Genomic DNA, 24,051 nt, shown 5'->3' on the forward strand with positions numbered 1-24,051 from the left:
GTCTGTTTCTGACCGTTTGAGCAGACACATGCACATTTGTGGCCTGCTGGAGGCCATTTTGCAGGGCTCTGGCAGTGCTTCTCCTGCTCCTCCTTACACAAAGGCGGAGGTAGCGGTCCTGCTGCTGGGTTGTTGCCCTCCTACGGCCTCCTCCACGTCTCCTGATGTACTGGCCTGTCTCCTGGTAGCGCCTCCATACTCTGGACACTACGCTGACAGACACAGCAAACCTTCCTGCCACAGCTCGCATTGATGTGCCATCCTGGATGAGCTGCACTACCTGAGCCACTTGTGTGGGTTGTAGACTCCGTCTCATGCTACCACTAGAGTGAAAGCACCGCCAGCATTCAAAAGTGACCAAAACATCAGCCAGGAAGCATAGGAACTGAGAAGTGGTCTGTGGTCTCCACCTGCAGAACCACTCCTTTATTGGGGGTGTCTTGCTTATTGCCTATAATTTCCACCTGTTGTCTATTCCATTTGCACAACAGCATGTGAAATTTATTGTCAATCAGTGTTGCTTCCTAAGTGGACAGTTTGATTTCACAGAAGTGTGATTGACTTGGAGTTACATTGTGTTGATTAAGTCTTCCCTTTTTTTTGTTGAGCAGTGTATTTCAAGGCCTACCTTCAAACTTTATTTGACATCATGGGAAAATCAAAGAAATCAGCCAAGACGTCAGAAAAAACATTGTAGACCTCCACAAGTCTGGTTCTTCATTGGGAGCAATTTCCAAATGCCTGACGGTACCACGTTCATCTGTACAAACAATAGTACGCAAATATAAACACCATGGGACCACGCAGCCGTCATACTGCTCAGGAAGGAGACGCGTTCTTTGTTGCGAGTACTGCAAATCAATCCCAGAACAACAGCAAAGAACCTAGTGAAGATGCTGGAGGAAATGGGTACAAATGTATCTATATCCACAGTAAAACGAGTCCTATATCGACAACCTGAAAGGCCGCTCAGCAAGGAAGAAGCCACTGCTCCAAAACTGCCATAAAAAAGCCAGACTACGGTTTGCAACTGCACACGGGGACAAAGATCATACTTTTTGGAGAAATGTCCTCTGGTGTGATGAAACTAAAATGGAACCGTTTGGCCATAATGACCATCGTTATGTTTGGAGGAAAAAGGGGGGAGGCTTGCAAGCCAAAGAACACCACCCCAACTGTGAAGCACGGGGGTGGCAGCATCATGTTGTGGGGGTGCATTGCTGCAGGAGGGACTGGTGCACTTCACAAAATAGATGGCATCATGAGGGAGGAAAATTATGTGGATATATTGAAGCAACATCTCAAGACAACAGTCAGGAAGTTAAAGCTTGGAGGCAAATGGGTCTTCCAAATGGACAATGACCCCAAGCATACTTTCAAAGTGTTGGCAAAATGGCATAAGGACAACAAAGTCAAAGTGTTGGAGTGGCCATCACAAAGCCAAGAGCTCAATCCTATAGAAAATTTGTGGGCAGAACTGAAAAAGCGTGTGCAAGTAAGGAGGCCTGCAAACCTGACTCCGTTACACCAGCTCTGTCAGGAGGAATGGGCCAAAATTCACCCAACTTATTGTGGGAAGCTTGTGGAAGGTTACTCAAAACGTTTGACCCAAGTTAAACATTTTAAAGGCAATGCTATCAAATACTAATTGAGTGTATGTAAACTTCTGACCCACTGGGAATGTGATGAAAGACATGAAAGCTGAAATAAATAATTCTCTCTACTATTATTCTGACATTTCACATTCTTAAAATAAAGTGGTCAGAAGACAGGGAATTTTTACTATGATTAAATGTCAGGAATTGTGAAAGACTTAGTTTAAATGTATTTGGCTAAGGTGTATGTAAACTTCCGACTTCAACTGTACATATACTTGCAAATTACTTATAAATGGACAAACAATGATAATTAAACATGAATACAAAATAAACATAACATTCACAGCGAGGTTTACAAACTCAGAGACTTATGGCCTCTGTTCTATGATCACACAATCTTATTTCCATCTCTCATAGAACACTGATAATAACGTGTCCACTGGATCCGTTGACTTCTCCCAGTTCAACATTCTCCTTCTGGTTCCTAAGAGAATTATAGCACAAGACTTGCAACGCATCGAGAAACACAAAACATAACGGTATTAACAATGTGGTAAGCTATGCATAATTATATATGCATGCAAACCCAAAGTTTAATAACATGACAGTTCTCATTCTCTATTCACCTGACTATGGCTTCAGAATACTTTTTTGCTGAGTTCGGCAAAAATGAAAGCCCTAAAAAGCCGCCTTATGCTTTGGCCCAGTCTTCACCATTAGACCACCGGATCCAAGAGGTGTCCCCAAGCCATGTCATTCTCACTTTGCTCCCCATCTCCTTCTTTGCCACCTGATAGGCACCTTACCTGAGACAAGTGCTTATCCCTAATCAACGCTACATCCTCTTGAGGTAACTCAGCACTGTATAGACTTTCACATCAATGCCTCCAAAATGTTGTTTAGAGTACGATTACCCCAACATCTGTCCTTTTCATGTGATGCATTAACCAATACAGCAGCTAACCCAACTACGATGTATAAAGTAGCTCCCAGACCCAACCTATTTGCATGTCTACAGTGGAATCTAGTCTCTCTCTCTCTTTAGCTCCGCTTCCTCTGTCATGGCGTTTTCAAGCTCACCCATTATGCAGCTGGACCTCACTTCACGTGAGAACTGTGAACCCACCGAGGAGAGACATGACGAACTTTACCACTGCAGGTGCTATAAGGAGTACTGTGTGTGGACCAGACCAACGCTGTCCCAACACCCCCGCCTGGTGTATCTTGATGTACACTCAATCTCCAGATTTCACCCGTGACCTCGGTTATCTCCTGGTCCTCATGTGCTGCTTTCACCTGAGGATATACACACTGTGATGCATGGGTCACGTCCTGACAACATACATAGACTCCCCCCTTATGGCCAAATCACTAATTTGTATAACTCTAATTTGTATAAGAGCAACAGGTTCTCCTATCGGTCTCCCAGTTACCAATCCATGTGGCATGAGTCCTCATAAACTGATATCCCAACAATGCTACTAAAGTGTTAGGATTTAATTTTCAGAGTAAAAAATTCTACGGACACTATGAAAGCTTAACCAAGTTTATTCAAAACAGCTGCATCAGACAAAGACATTTTCACACAAGCACTGATATTTAACCATTTCTCATAGACTGAGTCTCCTTCTACACAAACATTGTTCTTTACTGCTAGGCAGGACACTAAGTGATACAGACCATAAACTTTTTTTCTCCCTTAAGGTGACCTGACCTCAACCCCCCTCCATCACTAATCCATGGCTCTCTCCCCTTATCAATGCCTGCCACATGTAATCGCTTCCCTGCACTCAACACATTCCAAGCTTAGTTGCACCCACTATATACCTTCCTCCTATAACCCTTAACTTCTGGTGTAGACCCTCTAAACCTCAGCACTCCCTCAGTGACATAAGTGTATTTGAGCCACAGGGCTCAATTCTCGGGCCGACTCTCTTCTCTGTATACATCAATGATGTTGCTCTTGCTGCTGGTGATTCTCTGATCCACCTCTACGCAGATGACACCATTCTGTATACTTCTGGCCCCTCTTTGGACACTGTGTCAACTAACCTCCAGACGAGCTTCAATGCCATACGACTCTCCTTCTGTGGCCTCCAACTGCTCTTAAATGCAGGTAAAACTAAATGATTGCTATTCAATCGATCACTGCCCGCACCTGCTCGCCCGTCCAGCATCACTACTCTGGACGGCTCGGACTTAGAATACGTGGACAACTACAAATACCTAGGTGTCTGGTTAGACTGTAAACTCTCCTTCCAGACTCACATTAAGCATCTCCAATCCAAAATTAAATCTAGAATTGGCTTCCTATTTCGCAACAAAGCATCCTTCACTCATACTGCCAAACACACCCTCGTAAAACTGACCATCCTACTGATCCTCGACTTCGGTGATGTCATCTATAAAATAGCCTCCAACACTCTACTCAACAAACTGGATGCAGTCTATCACAGTGCCATCCGTTTTGTCACCAAAGCCCCGTACACTACCCACCATTGCGACCTGTATGCTCTCGTTGGTTGGCCCTCACTTCATACTCGTTGCCAAACCCACTGGCTACAGGTTATCTACAAGTCTCTGCTAGGTAAAGCCCCGCCTTATCTCAGCTCACTGGTCACCATAGCAGCACCCACTCGTAGCACGCGCTCCAGCAGGTACATCTCACTGTTCACCCCCAAAGCCAATTCCTCCTTTGGTCGTCTTTCCTTCCAGTTCTCTGCTGCCAATGACTGGAACAAACTACAAAAATCTCTGAAGCTGAAGACTCATAATCTCCCTCACTAGTTTTAAGCACCAGCTGTCAGAGCAGCTCACAGATCACTGCACCTGTACATAGCCCATCTGTAAACATCCAATCTATCTACCTACCTCATCCCCATACTGTTATTTATTTATTTATTTATCTTGCTCCTTTGCACTCCAGTATCTCTACTTGCACATTCATCTTCTGCACATCTACCAGTCCAGTGTTTTAATTGCTATATTATAATTACTTCGCCACCATGGCCTATTTATTGCCTTAACTTACCTCCTTTGCACTCACTGTATATAGACTTTTTTGTTTTCTTTTGTTCTACTGTATGATTGACTGTATGTTTTGTTTATTTCATGTGTAACTGTTGTTGTATGTGTTAAATTGCTACGCTTTATCTTGGCCAGGTCGCAGTTGCAAATGAGAACTTGTTCTCAACTAGCCTACCTGGTTAAATAAAGGTGGAAAAAAAGGCATATTCTCAGAACCCAACAAAAGTACTAACATGGCCCATGACTATAGCCTCTTTCAATTACTGTCCCAACAGCGACTGCCGTGAGAATACCTAATGCATGTAATCTGTCAAGTGTTCGCCGGCTGTTAGAAATTGGAAAGCGATTTCAATGAGTTGGAAGAATATCCAACCTAACAAAACTCACAGGTTTCTTGAAAGTTTACCATGGTGTCTGAAATGCCAACACTTATCTCTTCTACTCTCACCATGATCTGGGTAAGTGTAACTTTCAATTTAACTTCATAGTCCCAATATTGCACAGTTAGCTGTTCTCCCTCTCCTAGGAGCTGTTTCCTGTAACAATATACATAGTCTCTGGGAATGATATCCCTCTATCACCACAACCTTAATTTATGAGCCCCCACAGATCTCCACCACAATCACATTCCATCCCACATAACCTCTTACATCTAGACGTTCCACTAGCGGAACACCACTCCAATATCCAATGATAGGGCGTGGCGCGAAATACAAACTCCTCGAAAATCCGAAAACTTCCATTTTTCAAACATATGACTATTTTACACCATTTTAAAGACAAGACTCTCCTTTATCTAACCACACTGTCCGATTTCAAAAAGGCTTTACAACAAAAGCAAAACATTAGATTATGTCAGCAGAGTACCCAGCCAGAAATAATCAGACACCCATTTTTCAAGCTAGCATAAAATGTCACAAAAACCAAAACCACAGCTAAATGCAGCACTAACCTTTTGATGATCTTAATCAGATGACACTCCTAGGACATTATGTTATACAATACATGCATGTTTTGTTCAATCAAGTACATATTTATATCAAAAACCAGCTTTTTACATTAGCATGTGACGTTCAGAACTAGCATGCCCACAGAACACTTCCGGTGAATTTACTAAATTACTCACGATAAACGTTCACAAAATAACAATTATTTTAAGAATTATAGATACAGAACTCCTTTATGCAATCGCGGTGTCCGATTTTAAAATAGCTTTTCGGTGAAAGCACATTTTTCAATATTCTGAGTAGATAGCCCGGCCATCACAGGCTAGCTATTTTGACACCCACCAAGTTTGGTACTCACCAAACTCAGATTTACTATAAGAAAAATTGGATTACCTTTGCTGTTCTTCGTCAGAATGCACTCCCAGGACTTCTACTTCAACAACAAATGTTGGTTTGGTTCCAAATAATCCATAGTTATATCCAAATAGCGGCGTTTTGTTCGTGCGTTCAAGACACTATCCGAAGGGTGACGCGCGGACGCGTATCGTGACCAAAAAATTCTAAATATTCCATTACCGTACTTCGAAGCATGTCAAACGCTGTTTAAAATCAATTTTTATGCGATTTTTCTCGTAAAATAGCGATAATATTCCGACCGGGAGTCGTTGTTTTCGTTCAAAGACTGAAAATGTAAAATGGCCTTTTCACGTGCACGCCCGTCTCATTGTTCTCAAATCGACCACTATCCAAATGAGCTACTGTTTTTCAGCCAGAGACTGCAGAGTCATCATTCAACGTTCTGGCGCCTTCTGAGAGCCTATGGGAGCCTTAGAAAGTGTCACGTTACAGCAGAGATCCTCTGTTTTGGATAGAGATGACAAAGAAGGCCAAGAAATGGTCAGACAGTACTTCCTGTACAGAATCTTCTCAGGTTTTGGCCTGCCATTTGAGTTCTGTTATACTCACAGACACCATTCAAACAATTTTAGAAACTTTGGAGTGTTTTCTATCCAAAGCTAATAATTATATGCATATTCTAGTTTCTGGGCAGGAGTAATAACCAGATTAAATCGGGTACGTTTTTTTATCCGGACGTGAAAATACTGCCCCCTATCCATAAGTTAACAGCCCTATGTAAACGTTCTGTCTCAACCACAGGCCTCATGTGTACCTCGCCCTCTGCTACAGATACATTCGCACATATATTATTCTACCTAACCCATAACACAATGGTCACTACTCCTAATGTACTTATAAAGTTATAAACATACTAAAACATCCTGAAATCAATTAGTCAATATACATCAGTCCCTCCTCTTGAACAATGGTCACTCTTATGTTCCACGAAACCTAAAAACATGTTGACTTTAAAAGGAAAGAGGGGGGGGAAAGGTATGTTTAATAATTTCACCTCCCCCGTTGATGTGACTAAAACTAGGGAAAGAACCGTCCATCCGTTACGTTCTATACCCATGTGACGCTGGTCTCCATGCCCTCGCCTTCATTTTCATCCTTGGGTGTTATCGCAAACAGACTATGAGCCTTGTGCAATTAATTGTACCGTATCATCCAGCAATCTATATGTATTGATGTGATTTAACATTAAAATTATGATGACATGGGAAAACAAAAGAAAATTAAAAAACCATGGTTGACCCAAGCTATCATCCAGTAAATTCTCTGATAACCTCCCTGCCGGAGGATACTTAAAGATAAGGTTTCTAGATCCTCCCTAGGCCTAATAAATTTGAGCAATGCCCCCACCCCGCACCATTTGAAAGCAACTCACTCTTGCTCTATCCGAATTATAACTAAAATAATTTAGAAATTATCCAACCCAAATTCTGAATGACAATCCTGCTTACTTTGCTTAATTTTCTGACTCAATTTTCAAGCTTCTCAATTTAGCACACATCATCCCTGTTAGAATGTACATTTATAAACTTTTATTGCCGGTAAGAACTCTTCTCATTACAGCTCCCCTTTCTCCCTGTTTTCCTGTCGCAAGTGGCCTGGAGTTAGGTTCTAATTTTTCAGAGTAAATAACTCACCAACACTAGAGAAGCTTAACCAAGTTTAATTCTTCCCAAATGGTCATTACAGTTGTAATTCAGACAGACATGTTCCCATCATCAGAAGTGTGTGTGTGTGTGTATATATATATATATATATATATATATTTATATATTTATTTATTTATTTATTTGACAGGAAGAGGGTAACAGGATAATAAACCATTATTTCTCCCTTCAGGGGACCTGACCTCAACCCCTCCTTCGCCTAATCCACAGATGGCCTCTCGTATCACCTATCGCATTCCCATGACTCCCTTCCGCCCACCCAGCACATTCCACAGCCACTCTGTCTTACTACAGAGAACAATTAACTTCTCACTCCTTTATATACTATGCGTCGCATCTATCATGTCTTTAATATCTCAATGTTCAAAGTTTACCCCGAATCCAACACTGTTAATGAAAGATCGGTATCTCAGTGCATACTTAGTCTAAATTGTTCGCAGTGTGTAGACCACCCCTCCCCTTCTCCCTCACTTATCATTCTAGCCTGTTTTCTTCAGATAGCGTTACAGTTCATCTTCCCAATGGCACATGTAACTCTTGCCTGTCCCATTTGATGGCCCTTGATACTGTCCCGATTTCAATATCCAGATAGATACATCCGTTTTTCCCATGTACACGAGTCTCTCACCTGAGCCGCTGTCACCATCCTCTCTGGTCCATTTCTCCCACCAGCACCCAGGAACATGAGATGTGTATGATATTTTTCTCTCCACGCTCACTCCACATGCGCTGTCTCAGAACTCTGGTGCACTCCTGCTGCCGGTACCCAGGTTAATGGCTCGGACTCAGATAGTGTTAAAAATCACTGTCGCATTGAACGCCTTTGTCGCCCTTTGACCACAAACACACACTGTTTGTGGCCAAATTATTCCTACATGCATTCAGACACCATTTGACGTTACCTTCTATGATCAAAACAACACTTTAGTTCAATTCATTTCTGTTTCAGGAAATCCAGACAAGCATTGACTATATGACAAATTATTACATTCCCAATTTCTTAATAACATTATTTCTACGACAAACGTCAAAGAGCATAACATACTGTTACTGTTACTCCTGTATTTTACTGGCGACCTCTCGGAAGAGTTACCAGATCAGGAAGTTAGCGCCCTAACCCATCGGGGAATCCCACACTCCAGTAGACCCAATCTGGTGAAATTTGTATCGAAACGAAGACAAAAATGAAATCAGCAATACACATATCATAATCCATTTGGAGTAACTGTCATCCCTTATTAACATATATTTTTCCTTATATATGCAGACTGAACAAAATACATTTGTATATTTACCCAAGGGCCAGGGCCCTGGGAACTGGTAATTTCCCCTTTGAACCCATGATTCACATCGTGATTCAAAAACAATATGTTAAATAAAAAATAAACTAATATTTCCTTATAGAGTTATCAAAAGTTGTCTCATTAAGTAACGGTAGAATAGAGACTGATTTCTCATTCATTTTATAATTAACCTCTCTGGGCTAGGTGGGACGTTTGCAGAGAGTAGCATAAAAGAGTGGTTTGTGGGTGGTGGGACACAATGCAGATAGTCTGGGTAGCCAATGTGCGGGGGCACCGGTTAGTCAGGCTAATTGAGGGAGTATGTACATGAGTGTATAGTTAAAGTGACTATGCATATATGATAAACAGAGTAGTAGCAGCAACATAAAGTGGGGTTGGGGGAGGGGAACACACACAATGCAAATAGTCCAGGTAGCCATTTGATTACCTGTTCAGGAGTCTTATAGCTTAGGGGTAAAAACTGTTGAGAAGCATTTTGGTCCTAGACTTGGTGCTGCTTGCCATTCGGTAGTAGAGAGAACAGTCTATGATTGGGGGCTGGGATCTTTGACCATTTAAGGCCTTCCTCTGACACCACCTGGTGTAGAGGTCCTGGATGGCAGGCAGCTTAGCCCCAGTGATGTACTGGGCGGTATGCACTACCCTCTGTAGTGCCATGCGGTCGGAGGCCGAGAAGTTGCTGTACCAGGCAGTGATGCAACCAGTCAGGATGCTCTCGATGTTGCAGCTGTAGAACCTTTTGAGATTCTGAGGACCCATGCCAAATCTTTTTAGTTTCCTGAGGGGGAATAGGCTTTGTCGTGCCCTCTTCACGGCCGTCTTGGTGTTTTTGGACCATTCTAGTTTGTTGGTGATGTGGACACCAAGGAACTTGAAGCTCTCAACCTGCTCCACTACAGCCCCGTTGATGAGAATGGGGGCGTGCTCGGTCTTCCTTTTCCTGTAGTCCACAATCATCTCCTTAGTCTTGGTTACGTTGAGGAATAGGTTGTTATTCTGGCACCACCTGGCCAGGTCTCTGACCTCCCTATAGGCTGTCTCGTCGTTGTCGGTGATCAGGCCTACCACTGTTGTCGTCAGCAAACTTAATGGTGTTGATCACACAGTCGTCCAGGAACAGCTGATGCTCTCATGCATGCCTCAGTGTTGCTTGCCTCGAAGCGAGCATAGAAGTGATTTAGCTCGTCTGGTAGGCTTGTGTCACTGGGCTGTGCTTCCCTTTGTAGTCTGTAATAGTTTGAAAGCACTGCCACATAAGACGAGCGTCGGAGCTGGTGTAGTACGATTCAATCTTAGCCCTGTATTGACACTTTGCCCATTTGATGGTTCGTCAGAGGGCATAGCAGGATTTCTTATAAGCTTCTGGGTTAGAGTCCCGCACCTTGAAAGCAGCTGCTCTACCGTTTAGCTCAGTGCGAATGTTGCCTGTAATCCATGGCTTCTGGTTGGGGAATGTACATACAGTCACTGTGGGAAAACGTCCTCGATGCACTTATTGATAAAGCCAGTGACTGATGTGGTGTACTCAATGCCATTGGGAGAATCCCAGAGCATGTTCCAGTCTGTGATAACAAAACAGTCCTGTAGTTTAGCATCTGCTTCATCTGACCACATTTTTATAGACCGAGTCACTGGTGTTTCCTGCTTTAATTTTTGCTTGCAAGCAGGCATCAGGAGCATAGAATTTTGGTCAGATTTACCAAATGGAGGGCGAGGGAAAAGCTTTGTACACGTCTCTGTGTGTGGAGTACAGGTGAACTAGAATTGTTTTCCCCCTGGTTGCACAATTAACATGTTGATATAAATTAGGTAGTTTAAGTTTCCCTGCATTAATGTCTCCGGCCACTAGGAGCGCCACCTCTGGGTGAGCGGTTTCCTGTTTGCTTATTTCCTTATACAGCTGACTGAGTGCGGTCTTAGTGCCAGCATCCATCTGGTGCTAGTAAATAAACAGCCACGAAAAGTATAGATGAAAACTCTCTTGGTAAGTAGTTTGGTCTGCAGTTTATCATAAGATACTCTTCTTCAGGCGAGCTAAATCTAGAGACTTCCTTAGATTTCGTGCACCAGCTGTTGTTTAAAAATATGCACCGTTTAGTAACCCCTTTGCTAATTCCTCGTTGCCCCGCCACCCTTTCGTCCATTCTAGAAATCTATTTCAGAATAAAACCACAAACTGTCTCATGAGATCAAAACATTTTTTCTATCAGATTGAAATTTTCCATCAGCCGGGAAACGGGGCTGTCTGTCGCCACATCAATAGTAATTATTCCCAAACCTCTCCCGACGGTGTCCAGGGTGTTTTAGATTTCTTCACTCCCGTCTTTAAAACACCTATTAACTATTTTCCAAGGTAGCGCTACCCACTTCCCCGAAGAGTAGTTATGGTATTTGTGCCTATTAATTGGTCACGGCACTTAATACCTTGTATTAGAACCAATACTATAGCGTCTGCAAATGTATTACTGGAGAATACGGATTACTTCATGTCTTATTCCAGTATTGCAACTCAAATATCACTGTTGTTGATAACCCACATTACCAAAATTATTCACACTTGTCTTCCTATTTTCCACATAATCTTTCATGGTTCCCCCTCCCCATAGGGCATAAACCAACCTCTCTCTGTATTGCTACTACACGTAACTCAGTGTTCGAATATCTTATTTTTCCATAAAAAAAAAAATGTTTACTCACTAGCTGCAAGAACTCTCGTCTTCCTAAAACTCACTGTCACTGCAGCTGGGACTTTTGTCCCTTTTACAGATCTTGCAGGGGAATATCCCCACTAGGGACCTATCCTATACGGAACCTACCCTATACTGTATTGTCACTCATGGATCTCGCAGAGGATGACCTGTCCTTATGGAACCTACCCTACACCAGATATTTACGACCGGTCGTTACACAATGGGCCTACTGAATAAACTCAGGCTTTCTAGGTCCGTATCCTATAATTGTTCAGCCTACGATTCTCATCTCCCCAAGATGTCAAAATGAGTGGAAACAGGTGTAGGAACTGTGTCTACCATGTTTGTTGCCAGCTCCAGCTCCACTGATCTGGACTCTGGTTTGACTACAAATCGTGGTGAACCCTGCTCGTAGCGCCAACTGTTAGGTTCTAATTTTCAGAATAAAAACTCTATGGACACTATGAAAGCTCAACCAAGTTTATTCTTCCAAGAGGATCAATACAGCTGCATTAGACGCAAACATTTTCACACAAGCACTGATATTTAACCCTTTCTCCTAGGCTGAGTCTCCTCCTACCCATCTGAACAAACATTATCTTTACTGCTAGGCATGAAACTAAGTAATACGGCCATAAACTTTTCTTTCTCCTTTAACGTGACCTGACCTGAGTTCGACCCCCTTCATCACTAATCCATGGCTCTCTGTCCTTGTCAATGCCTGCTGCATGTGATCGCGTCCCTGCGCTCAGCACATTCCAAGCTTAATTGCACACACTATACCTTCCTCCTACAGATATCCATTAACTTATGGTGTAGACCCTAAGACCTCCCTCATTGACATGAATACGTGTATTTCATATTCTCAGAACCCAACACTGATATGCCTATTTCAAGAATTTATAAAATGAACCCACTGTGCTAGAATAAGACCACATTCATTAACCTGTCTGGTACCAGTGGGACGGTAGCGTCCCACCTCGACAACAGCAAGTGAAATTGCAGGGCGCCAAATTCAAAACAACAGAAATCCCATAATTAAAATTCCTCAAACATACAAGTATTATACACCATTTTAAAGATAAACCTCTTGTAAATCCAACCACTGTGTCCGATTTCAAAAAGGCTTTACGGAGAAAGCACACCATGCAGTTATGTTAGGTCAGCGCTGTGGTGGCTAATTTCCGCATTACCAAATGAGGAGTTACAAACACACACAGTCCGAGTTAATTAAGTATTAAAGATGTAGTTTAAGATACTTTTGCAAAAGTACTTGACCTTCAATAATGCACTCTCTCGAATGAACCATTGAACAAGGTGATTACAGAATGGCTACAGGGATCTTTTATAGCAACGATACACCCCCTTCAACGTACATTGACAAACCACAGATACTTAGTAACAGTTCACAAAGGTTAAATTTTGTATGACAGATATCCATAAAACACAGCAGGCAGTAACTGCTATGTCAACAGGGTTCATTGTATAGCCCAGTATCTGGTCCCCTTAGAACTGTCCCTCCCTGGTACGGTATTGAACAAAAACACAATTTCATCCAATGGCATATATTAATTGTCAACTCTAGATACTCCCATCTCAAGCAAACCCCCTCTTGACCCTACTCCTGGACAGGCTCACTGGGGAGTGAGCCTCTAGGCCATATATTATCACGGGATAAGTGCGAGATCTAAGAGAGGACATACAAGGGTCCATTTACTGCCATAATCCTCCCCACAATAAAGAAAAGGAGGGAGTGACTTGCTCACAGACATTGTGGAGACAAGTCATTGGTTCCCCATTAATCACGCCATCCCTTCACATGGTTTAAGAAATAGGTAAAGACACATTCACATGACGACAAGTCTGACCTCTCCCCTCTCTGGGCCCCAAGTGTCTGAGCCCCAGCTAAGGTAGACATGCAACTGAAAAGACACCAGAGTCCAATGGACACTTTCTAATGACAAGTACCTCGAATAAGCATATTATACTAATAAAACATCTTAATTATCTATGTTACCCAACTAATTCTGATTCATCCACGACAGCGCCTAGTCACAGAAAACCATACAGCCATTTTCCAGCCAAGGAGAGGGCTCACAAAAGTCAGAAATAGTGATTCAATTAATCACTAACCTTTGATCTTCATCAGATGGCACTCACAGGACTTCATGTTACACAATAAATGTGTGTTTTGTTCGATAAAGTTAATCTTTATGTCCAAAAACATCAGTTGAAATTGGCGCGTTATGTACAGTAATCATTGTCTCAAACAAACATCCGGTGAAAATGCAGAGAGCCACATCAAATTACAGAAATACTTATCATAAACATTGATGCAAAATATACGTTTTAAACATAGGATTAAAGATAAACGTCTTGTTAATCCAGCCGCTGTGTCAGATTTCAAAAAGGCTTTACGGCGAAAGCACACCACGCGATTATGTTAGGTCAGCGCCTAGCCACAGAAAACCATACAGCCATTTTCCAACCAAGGAGAGGTGTCACAAAAGTCAGAAATAGCGTTAAAATTAATCACTTACCTTTGATGATCTTCATCTGGTGGCACTCCCGGGTCTCCATGTTAGACGACAAATGTTCGTTTTGTTTGATAATGTCCCTCTTTATGTCCAAAAACCTCAGTTTTGTTGGTGCATTTAGTTTAGTAATCCAAAGGCACAATGGGCGCTCTCATCAGCTAGATGAAAAGTCAATGAAGTACAATAAAAGTTAGTAGAAACATGTCAAATGATGTTTAAAATCAATCCTCAGGTTGTTTTTGTCATAAATAATCAATAATATTTCAACCAGACAAAAGCTTCGTCAATAGAAAAGGAGAAACAAAGGCGAGCTCCTGATCACGCGCTGGACTCATGTCTGGAAATGTCCACTGTCCACTCATAGAGCACTTTCAATCTCCCTCATTTTTCAGAGTAAAAGCCTGAAACAATACCTAAAGGCTGGCCACATGTAGAAGAAGCCATAGAAAGCATGAACTGGGTCCTAAGTCTTTGTATGGTGGATAGGCTTTCAATGGAAAAACAGCCTTTCAAAATAATAGTAATTCCTGGATGGATTTTCCTCAGGTTTTCGCCTGCCATATCAGTTCTGTTATACTCACAGACATTATTTTAACAGTTTTGGAAACTTTAGAGTTTTCTATCCAAATCTACTAATTATATGCATATCCTAGCTTCTGGGCCAGAGTAGCAGGCAGTTTAATTTGGGCACGCTTTTCATCAAAAATTCTGAATGCTACCCCCTACCCCAGTGAAGTTAATCTATTTACCGCTCAAACAAACCACTTACCATGTTGGCCCTATGACCACACAGCCTTCTCACTGAAGATATACTATTTGATGAGCATTTCACGAGTTGACTCATTCAGTAGTAGCCAAGATAAAGATATTAAAGAATGTTTTCACACCTGTTTTCTATGCAGGTCCTATGGCAGTGTATTTAAGGCCAACTATAAAGAGACTGGGGAGATTGTGGCCATCAAGCAGGTCCCTGTGGAGTCTGACCTGCAGGAGATCATCAAAGAGATCTCCATCATGCAACAGTGTAACAGGTGAGGCACCCTTCACTCTACCTCCTCTGCTTGCCTGACTTGCCTCTGTGTCGTCAGATCGAATAATCTGTTGCTGTGTTGGTAACATTATTTGTGAACAGAAGAAGAGTAGAACATATGGTTTATATGATTAGTGTAATATAGACAAGGTACTAGAAATAGGCAAACTCATTAGGCTCTTTTGCATCCTCAGTCCCCATGTTGTGAGGTACTACGGAAGTTACTTTAAGAACAGTGACTTGTGGATTGTAATGGAATACTGCGCAGCTGGCTCTGTCTCTGACATCATTCGCCTGCGCAACAAAACGGTAACATGCTACATCCAACATGTCCAATCTGACTGAATATTAAGGGCCGATATATCTCTGTTTTTGAAAAAAATAATGTGTAGTCTTTTTTGCTGATCTTTATTGATGGTGCCAATTATTTTAGACCTGATTATTTTAACAATGTCATCATTATTTGTACAGATTTTAAGTTAACATTACAAAAATGTATTAATTGTTTTGGATTAATTTCTGCTTGCTGTACATTTTAAAATGGTTATTTTGACTGCTGAGCATATGCAATCAGTAGTGGAAATGGTTGCCCTAAAATAAGTAGAATTATGTCTTATAGTGTCTCTTGCCTCCCGTGTCTGTTGTAGCTAACAGAGGATGAGATCGCCACCATAGTGCAGTCCACACTGAAGGGACTGGAGTACCTGCACTTTATGAGGAAGATCCACAGAGACATCAAGGCAGGGAATATCCTGCTAAACGCAGAGGGCCAGGCCAAGCTGGCTGATTTTGGGGTGGCGGGACAGCTGACCGTAAGGAATTCATCAGCTGATAGCTGGTGCAGATCATGGGCTGCGTTTACACAAGAAACCCAATTCCGATCTTTTTCCACTGTGGTGTTTTGACCAATCACATCTTTTTCAGAACTGATCTGATTGGTTAAAACACCAATTAGTGAAAAAAATATCAGAACTTGTCAGCATGTCTGAATGCAGCCATTGAGTCATAAGTTAACGAGATGAATGTTTGATCTAGGACAGGGGTGTCAAACTCAATTCCTGGAGGGCTGAGTGTCTGTGGGTTTTACTCCTCCCTTGTACTTGATTGATCAATTAAGTTCATTAATTAGTTAGGAACTCCCTTCACCTGGTTGTCTAGGTCTTAATTGGAGGTTAATTAAAAGGAAATATCAAAAACCAGCAGACCCAGGGCTCTCCAGGAATTATGTTTGATACCTCTGATCAAGGATGTTGATTTAACGCCTTGGTTTGATTGATCTGAATTATCAAATTACACCTGCAACATTGACTGTTTTTGTCTCCCAAGATTCACTATGTCAAATCTTGGGGAGAGGTTCAGAAACAAGACGCATCTGCTCAACCAATGGAAATAGTTTTACATGTATACGTCATCTTGCTTGAACGTGCTGAAAGCTGGCGAGTCTTGTCTAGTGGTCTCATCAGTTGATGCCTTTTTGATCTGGACTGGGCCCAACCAAAAGATGCTACTCTTCAACTAACTTTTTTATTTACCTTTAAAATAGGAGTTTTGGTCTTCTGTGCCATACTGTAGTCCCTTTTAACATCCTGCTTTTTAGTTAATATAGCTAAATTGTTTGTGGATAGAAGGAAAATCATGGTCAAGGAATCAAGGACTGACCAGGATGCCATGAGGTGTATAATTTTTCATAATGTTCTCTATATATCATGTACAAATATAATTAGTAAATCATGTCTACTACTTGTCTGTTTTTCAGGATACCATGGCCAAGCGAAACACAGTGATTGGCACTCCATTCTGGATGGCCCCTGAGGTGATCCAGGAGATTGGTTATAACTGTGTGGCAGACATTTGGTCCCTGGGCATCACAGCCATAGAAATGGCAGAGGGAAAGCCTCCCTATGCAGACATTCACCCTATGAGGGTGAGCCTATTGTTAATGTGTACAGATCTGGTTTTGTTAGTGATTGAACTTGTCAAAGACTTCTGTCTCAGGCTTCAACCCCTCTAAAACCAATCTGAGTATACTGGTGAAAACAGAGACGACTTGAAATGTGATTTTGTGTTGTTAAATTGTCCCCGTATGTGACTTTGTTTCTGTTCTGTCTGTTACATTGCTTCGTTTATAGGCCATATTTATGATTCCTACCAATCCGCCACCGACGTTCCGAAACCCAGACTTGTGGTCGGAGCTGTTCCAAGAATTTGTCTCCCAGTGTCTGGTGAAGAACCCAGAGAACAGAGCCACTGCCACACAGCTTCTACAGGTAGAAGACCCCATCTTACCGACACGTTCTGCATCTCAAATGCCTCCCTTTTCCCTATATAGTGCACTACTTTTGACAGCCAAAAGTAGTGCACAATGTAAAGAATAGGATGCCATATGGGGCGAAGCCACTGTCCCCTCTGGCACCCATACCAAAACTACCTTACTCAGCCTACTACGTCAGTTTCTCTCTCTATCTCTCTCTTCCTCTTTTTCTGTCTGTTAATTTCCTATTTGTCCTCTCTGGATTACATTTTGCATGAGCAAACTAACCATTAATATTTTAGATGGGATAGCACATTATCTGAGGCCATTTCTGAGTAAAACTGCAACTCGCGGTTGCATTGCTTTAAACTCTGGTTAAAAACATTATAAATGCCTCTTTTCCATGGACATCAAAAAATAAAAAAATGAAACAAATCACTCAATCCTGTCTATTGAAAAATGTAATGGCTAGTTTGCTCCCTCAAACAGTTTTTTTTTGCAAGAGCAACATTCTTGCCCCTGTTCTTCTAAACACGTGTTTGTTACGATAGATCACCTGGATGGTCTCGGTTATTCTTTTTTTTTTTCTCTCTAGGCGATTTCAGGGCGAGATTAATTCAAAGACGTGTTGCTGTGCACTGCACTACCGACAATGCGAAACTTTTGGGGTAAACACTGGATGTTGGCTCAAATGTGTGTTTGTACATTGTGTGTTTGTCCTCCTGCAGCATCCGTTCATTAAGGCTGCTAAGCCCAGCAGCATCCTCAGAGCTCTGATCACAGATGCCATGGAAATTAAACTGAAGAAAGTGGAGGCCGAGCAGAGAGAACAGGACCAGGAGGACGAAGACAACTCGGTACACACACACACACACAGACCCACACACACACAAACCCCACTAAAGCTTCGGCTGCGTGGCCGTGACAGTCCGCCGGCCCATTTATCAGCTATTTATGAGCCTCATTGAATTTTTTTTTATCAACACGCATGCCTACGTCACAATGGACAGCAGACTATGAATAGCATTACTCTACCACTTTATTTTGTAAGCTGACTAATGGGGCTGGGGAAATGTAACCACTCTCAAACACTGTAGACCTATTCATAGACGGTGCTATGGATGCAGGACTGAAAATCAATGAGATCGACATGCATCATATTTTTAAACACATTTTGGAGCTTTACATCTGTTTACAAATGACAACAAAAACAAACAATGGAGTAACACAGCCTTAGATTTGGGATTAAGCTCATAAGGCATGTATAACTTATATTCAATAACAAATGCAATTGAATATCATTAGGCAGGTTTCCACTGACTCAGGTTTATTCAACAAAAGCAATGTCGCAACAACAAAAAACATTGCGACATGTAATGGAAACGGCAGCTATATACCGTTATAATGGAATGCGCACTTACGTTGTAAATAATTGTGGGACCCCTGATGACTTCCTCTCCGGAAACTTGTTGTTCTTCTTATTACTAGCCTGCTACGCTTCAAACTGTTTGTTTATTTAGAACCTGAGTAAAAACTAACGTACAACTAGGTTTATTGTAATAAAACAAGTTTATTCACCCAATGGGTCAAACAGCTGAAGAGACAAAAACATATTCACACAAGCACTGGTATTTAAACCTTCCTCCTATGCTGAGTCTCCTTCTTACACATCTGAACAGCCAATACATCTCTGTTGCTAGACAGGACTTTAGTGATGTCTGTTCTTTCTCACTTCATCTGACCTGTTGACTTGTACCAGACTGTGGCCCTTTTCCTTTCCATAGGATACCTGATGTCTAACAATAACATGCTCTGACAGAATGTAAATGTTCTGCATTACTCCCTCTTGCTTAGTGACATGATTAAGGATATTTCAAGTTTATAAGTCAGTATCCATCACAACCAAACAAGTAAAATCAGACCAACTTTGGTAGTTGCTGTTCTTTTAGTTGTGTTGTGATGTCAGGCAAAAATGCCTTATCAGAGATTCAGATTTCCAAAAAACGAGGAACGGCGATGAGCTTGGGTCACTGCAGACTGAATGGAGGCTTGGGAGCCAAAAAATCATAGCAGGTCTTGCAGCACTCGCTTCATTTCAGGTAAGCTCACTAGTACACAATTCATTTAAAATCTACCTAGCTTGTATAACGAGCGTTATTAGCAATGTCTGAAATACGGCAAATCTATTCAATACAGTTTGCTAGCTTGCTAGCTAACTTAGCTATACAAGCTAACGTTGTTTTTAGCATCCAACATTAGTTAGCTAGATTAACTAACTTGTAGTAACTAAGCAGGGTTTTGCATATGAAGCACTTAACCTATTTTACCCCATTACCAAAGATGGTTTAGTATGAAAACTCTGTCATTTTACTATGTGTAATGTTTGTGTTCATTGTTTTGTTTAGATTTTTAAAATCTTTGGCAACAAACAGTGTACAGCAGCTATCTGTAGATTCAATGTATATGAAACGCATGTAGGAACTTGCACTATCAATTTTGACATCCTAGATAATGAGGAGTCAGGCAGATCCACAAAGTAAAGACAGTAGAGGTTTAAATTCATCTGCAATTTGAAATGACTACAACTTATTGGAGTTAGGCATATTCAAAGATTTTTATTCTTTCATTATTCTGTTTTAGGTGAGCCATCGACAGACCACTGATGGTGCTCAAAAGAAAGGTAAAAGAGGAAGCAAAAAAGATGGCAATCAGAATGTGTTTTGAACAATGAAGATAACACCAGATTCTACGCCAGTCTTCCCTCTGTCAGTTTTTTTTTTACCCTTGTGACATACCTTACAACAGCATGGGCTCATGCGCCCATGCTGAGAAAGAGAGAGAGAGGGAGACTGTAAATATTAATCAGTCAGGACTTCAATTACTGTACAGAATGTTTTTAGAAGTTAGAGATACATTTGAAATAAATTGTTTGAATATTTGACTGAATCTTTAAGTGCATTGAGATATGATTTTATGAGTACTGCTCTTAAGTGTGTGTTGGAGAAAACCATGCAGATCATTGAAATATAACATAGAACACACATTCCTCTCTGACATCTACAGTAAGGAATCACCTCGGCTTCTATTCATTGCAGTTCTATCTAATGCCTGTGAGCAATGTCCAGGTGTCTGTTGCATACCTGCAGCCTTCACTTCATAAAGTCATGTACCAACTTTGGCAGCATATGTTGGAAGTAAACTCAGCAAATAAAGAAACGTCCTCTCATTGTCAACTGCGTTTTATTTAACGTGTAAATATTTGTATGAACATACCAAGATTCAACAACAGACATAAACTGAACAGGTTCCACAGACATGTGACTAACAGAAATTGAATAATGTGTCCCTGAACAAAGGGGGGGGGTCAAAAGTAACAGTCGGTTATCTGGTGTGGCCACCAGCTGCATTAAGTACTGCAGTGCATCTCCTCATGGACTGCACCAGATTTGCCAGTTCTTGCTGTGAGATGTTACCCCACTCGTCCACCAAGGTACCTGCAAGTTCCCGGATTTCTGGGGGGAATGGCCCTAGCCCTCACCCTCCGATCCAACAGGTCCCAGATGTGCTCAATGGGTTTGAGACCCGGGCTCTTTGCTGGCCATGGCAGAACACTGACATTCCTGTCTTGCAGGAAATCACGCACAGAACGAGCAGTATGGCTGGTGGCATTGTCATGCTGGAGGGTCATGTCTGGATAAGACTTCAGGAAGGGTACCACATAAGGGAGGAGGATGTTCCCTGTAATGCACAGCGTTAAGATTGCCTGCAATGACAACAAGCTCAGTTCGATGGTGCTGTGACACACCGCCCCAGACCATGACGGACCCTCCACCTCCAAATCGATCTTGCTCCAGAGTAAAGACCTCGGTGTAACGCTCATTCCTTCGACAATAAACCCGAATCCGCCATCACCCCTGGTGAGACTAAACCGCGACTCGTCAGTGAAGAGCACTTTTTGACAGTCCTGTCTGGTCCAGCAACGGTGGGTTTGTGCCCATCGGTGACGTTGTTGCCGGTGATGTCTGGTGAGGACCTGCCTAACAACAGGCCTACAAGCCTTCAGTCCAGCCTCTCTGAGCCTATTGTGGACAGTCTGAGCACTGATGGAGGGATTGTGCGTTCCTGGTGTAACTCGGCAGTTGTTGGTGCCATCCTGCACCTGTCCCGCAGGTGTGATGTTCAGATGTACCGATGCTGTGCAGGTATTACTCATGGTCTGCCACTGCGAGGACGATCAGCTGTCCCTCCTGTCTCCCTGTAGCGCTGTCTTAGGCGTCTCACAGTATGGACATTGGAATTTATTGCCCTGGCCACATCTGCAGTCCTCATGCCTCCTTGCAGCATGCCTAAGGCACGTTCACGCAGATGAGCAGGCACTCTGGGCATCTTTCTTTTGGTGTTTTTCAGAGTCAGTAGAAAGGCCTCTTTTTAGTGTCCTAAGATTTCATAACTGTGACCTTAATTGCCTACCGTCTGTAAGCTGTTAGTGTCTTAACGCCACAGGTGCATGTACATTCATTGTTTATGGTTCATTGAACATGCATGAGAAACTGTTTTAAGCCCTTTACAGTGTAGTTATTTGGATTTTTACGAATTATCTTTGAAAGACAGGGTCCTGAAAAGGGGACATTTCTTTTTTTGCTGAGTTTAGAAGCTTCTGAGCCTCCTGATGTGGGTGTTGACAAATATTACTTGTTAGATATTACTGCATGGTCGGAACTAGAAGCGCAAGCATTTCGCTACACTTGCATTAACACCTGCTAACCATGTGTATGTGACAAATAAATTTGATTTGATTTTGATTTGAAATGGAGCCTCCAATTCAATGTGCTCTGATTGTGCCCAAATAACAAGTTCGGCTGACTGCAGCCCCAGGCAATACATGGCCATCTGTACTTGTAACCTCTGGTCTCCTTTGGGTGCAGTCCAAACTGCACTTTAATGTCAAGGTTTTTGGCTGTGAGGGCTTCCTTGAGGGGGTGTTGTGGGGGGGGGGGGGGTCACTGGACAGTTTAGCATTGCTGTTTTGTCTAAAATGCCATCAGGGCTTGCTGCCAGCCATGGATCTTCAATGCACACCACTTGCTCTTTGCGTTCATTGGCATATCCCATCACCTGTTGCATGTGCTGAAAAGCAAGTGTCTCATTTTCTCTCCATTGCTTTGCTTCCGATGTTCCCTTGGAACTACATTTTATTCAGTGACTGTGACTGACTAAATTTGTAACTTCATACACATAATGGTTTAGGCACGAACAGGAGTTTATTAAGATGATTCATTCTAGCTTTATTATCAGTTCAGATTGGAGTTGTTGATTGATTATTCATTCTTGACTGTCCACAATGTGATCCTACTGACAACGTGATTCAGTCCTGAGTTTAGCCAGTGCATGAAATATCGAGCTAACATCAGAGTATGTGACTTCATTTATTTTATTAGATGGTGATTTTCACATGAGCTCGACTAGGACGCCCATTAAAACTTAGCTAAGTAACGCTACTTAAAGGCGCTGCATGGTCGATCCATCGTCTGCATTGGCCGTGCAATATTTACGGTGATACGGCCTCTGCAGAAGTCAGGGAATTCATACTTCTTGCACTTTGGGGAGCAGCGCAGCGCTGTTGTGAGGAAAGTTGTCAAATAAGTGACTTTGTTTATACAGGATCTCCCGCCCCCACCTACCATCAACCAATCACGTCAATGCGAAGCTATATGGAGCCCTCTGCATTGTTACAACATTTGGGAGGCGCACAGCAATGCGGTACAGAGCTTAATTTGGCCTCTGCTTGCCTTTTGGAGGCTCTGCTATTGCGTCACCTCCTCCAAACGGAGTCTGCGATCCAAACAGATCAAGCATAAATTGGCTCTTACCCTGCAATGAATGTGCAGTGTCCACTTTGGGTCTCTCTGTTTTTGTGGACAATGGCAGAGTATTAATTAGACAGCATCTGCTTAGCCTCGATCTCACAGTAACAACAGACATCCTCTACGCTATAGGTTAGTACACTTTGACCTTTTCAGCCTGAAAGTACTTGTACGCATCTAGGCTCCGATATGTACTTAAGGATTCTCGGGTGTAATAACATTGCCTTTCAACAAGATACTCAAAGGATATTTATTTCGCTGACTGACATCGGGGAGGTCAGTCAGTGATAGGGAGAATTTTTCCTTTCTCACAGCGGGGTCCATAGGGTCCGGTAACCCTGGCACATCAAGTCATTTCTGCAGATAGCGCTGTTTCTCCCCCTCAGATAGTCCCAGAAAATACCTGCTTGACATTTTTCAGCTTGGTCTTTGATGGAAGTGTAGTAATTTTTAGCTAGAATTTTTGTTGACAGAAGCTGTGGGGTTCCGGTTCCCAAAATTCTAAATTACTTGTGTTTATTGTTTTGACCGTTAAAACCATGTATAGAAGAAATGTTCTAAAGATCGACATTTTTATCCGTTCGACATGGGTGGATTTTTCTTTTGTCTTTTTTTTCTTCTTATTGCGACAAATGAAAATTATGAAACATTTTTGGAAGGTACGCACATATCTATAAAGCTCTACTCCACATTTAATTTGAAATGCCTACTGCTTGCTAAGT

At 42.1% G+C, this 24,051-nt stretch overlaps 1 protein-coding gene across 1 annotated transcript in view; it reads left to right on the forward strand.

Annotated features, from left to right (window-relative positions):
* LOC115151092 (serine/threonine-protein kinase 4) overlaps positions 1 to 24,051 on the forward strand; it is a 74,404-nt gene that overhangs the window by 9,231 nt on the left and 41,122 nt on the right. Inside the window, exons 3-8 of the mRNA XM_029695072.1 lie at positions 15,087 to 15,215; positions 15,409 to 15,523; positions 15,862 to 16,026; positions 16,971 to 17,138; positions 17,344 to 17,481; positions 18,194 to 18,322. Of these exons, the coding sequence (XP_029550932.1) occupies positions 15,087 to 15,215; positions 15,409 to 15,523; positions 15,862 to 16,026; positions 16,971 to 17,138; positions 17,344 to 17,481; positions 18,194 to 18,322 (844 nt within the window). The remainder of the gene's footprint in view (positions 1 to 15,086; positions 15,216 to 15,408; positions 15,524 to 15,861; positions 16,027 to 16,970; positions 17,139 to 17,343; positions 17,482 to 18,193; positions 18,323 to 24,051) is intronic.

Source organism: Salmo trutta, chromosome 16 (assembly GCF_901001165.1).
Source record: "Salmo trutta chromosome 16, fSalTru1.1, whole genome shotgun sequence".
Classification (NCBI taxonomy): Eukaryota; Metazoa; Chordata; class Actinopteri; order Salmoniformes; family Salmonidae; genus Salmo; species Salmo trutta.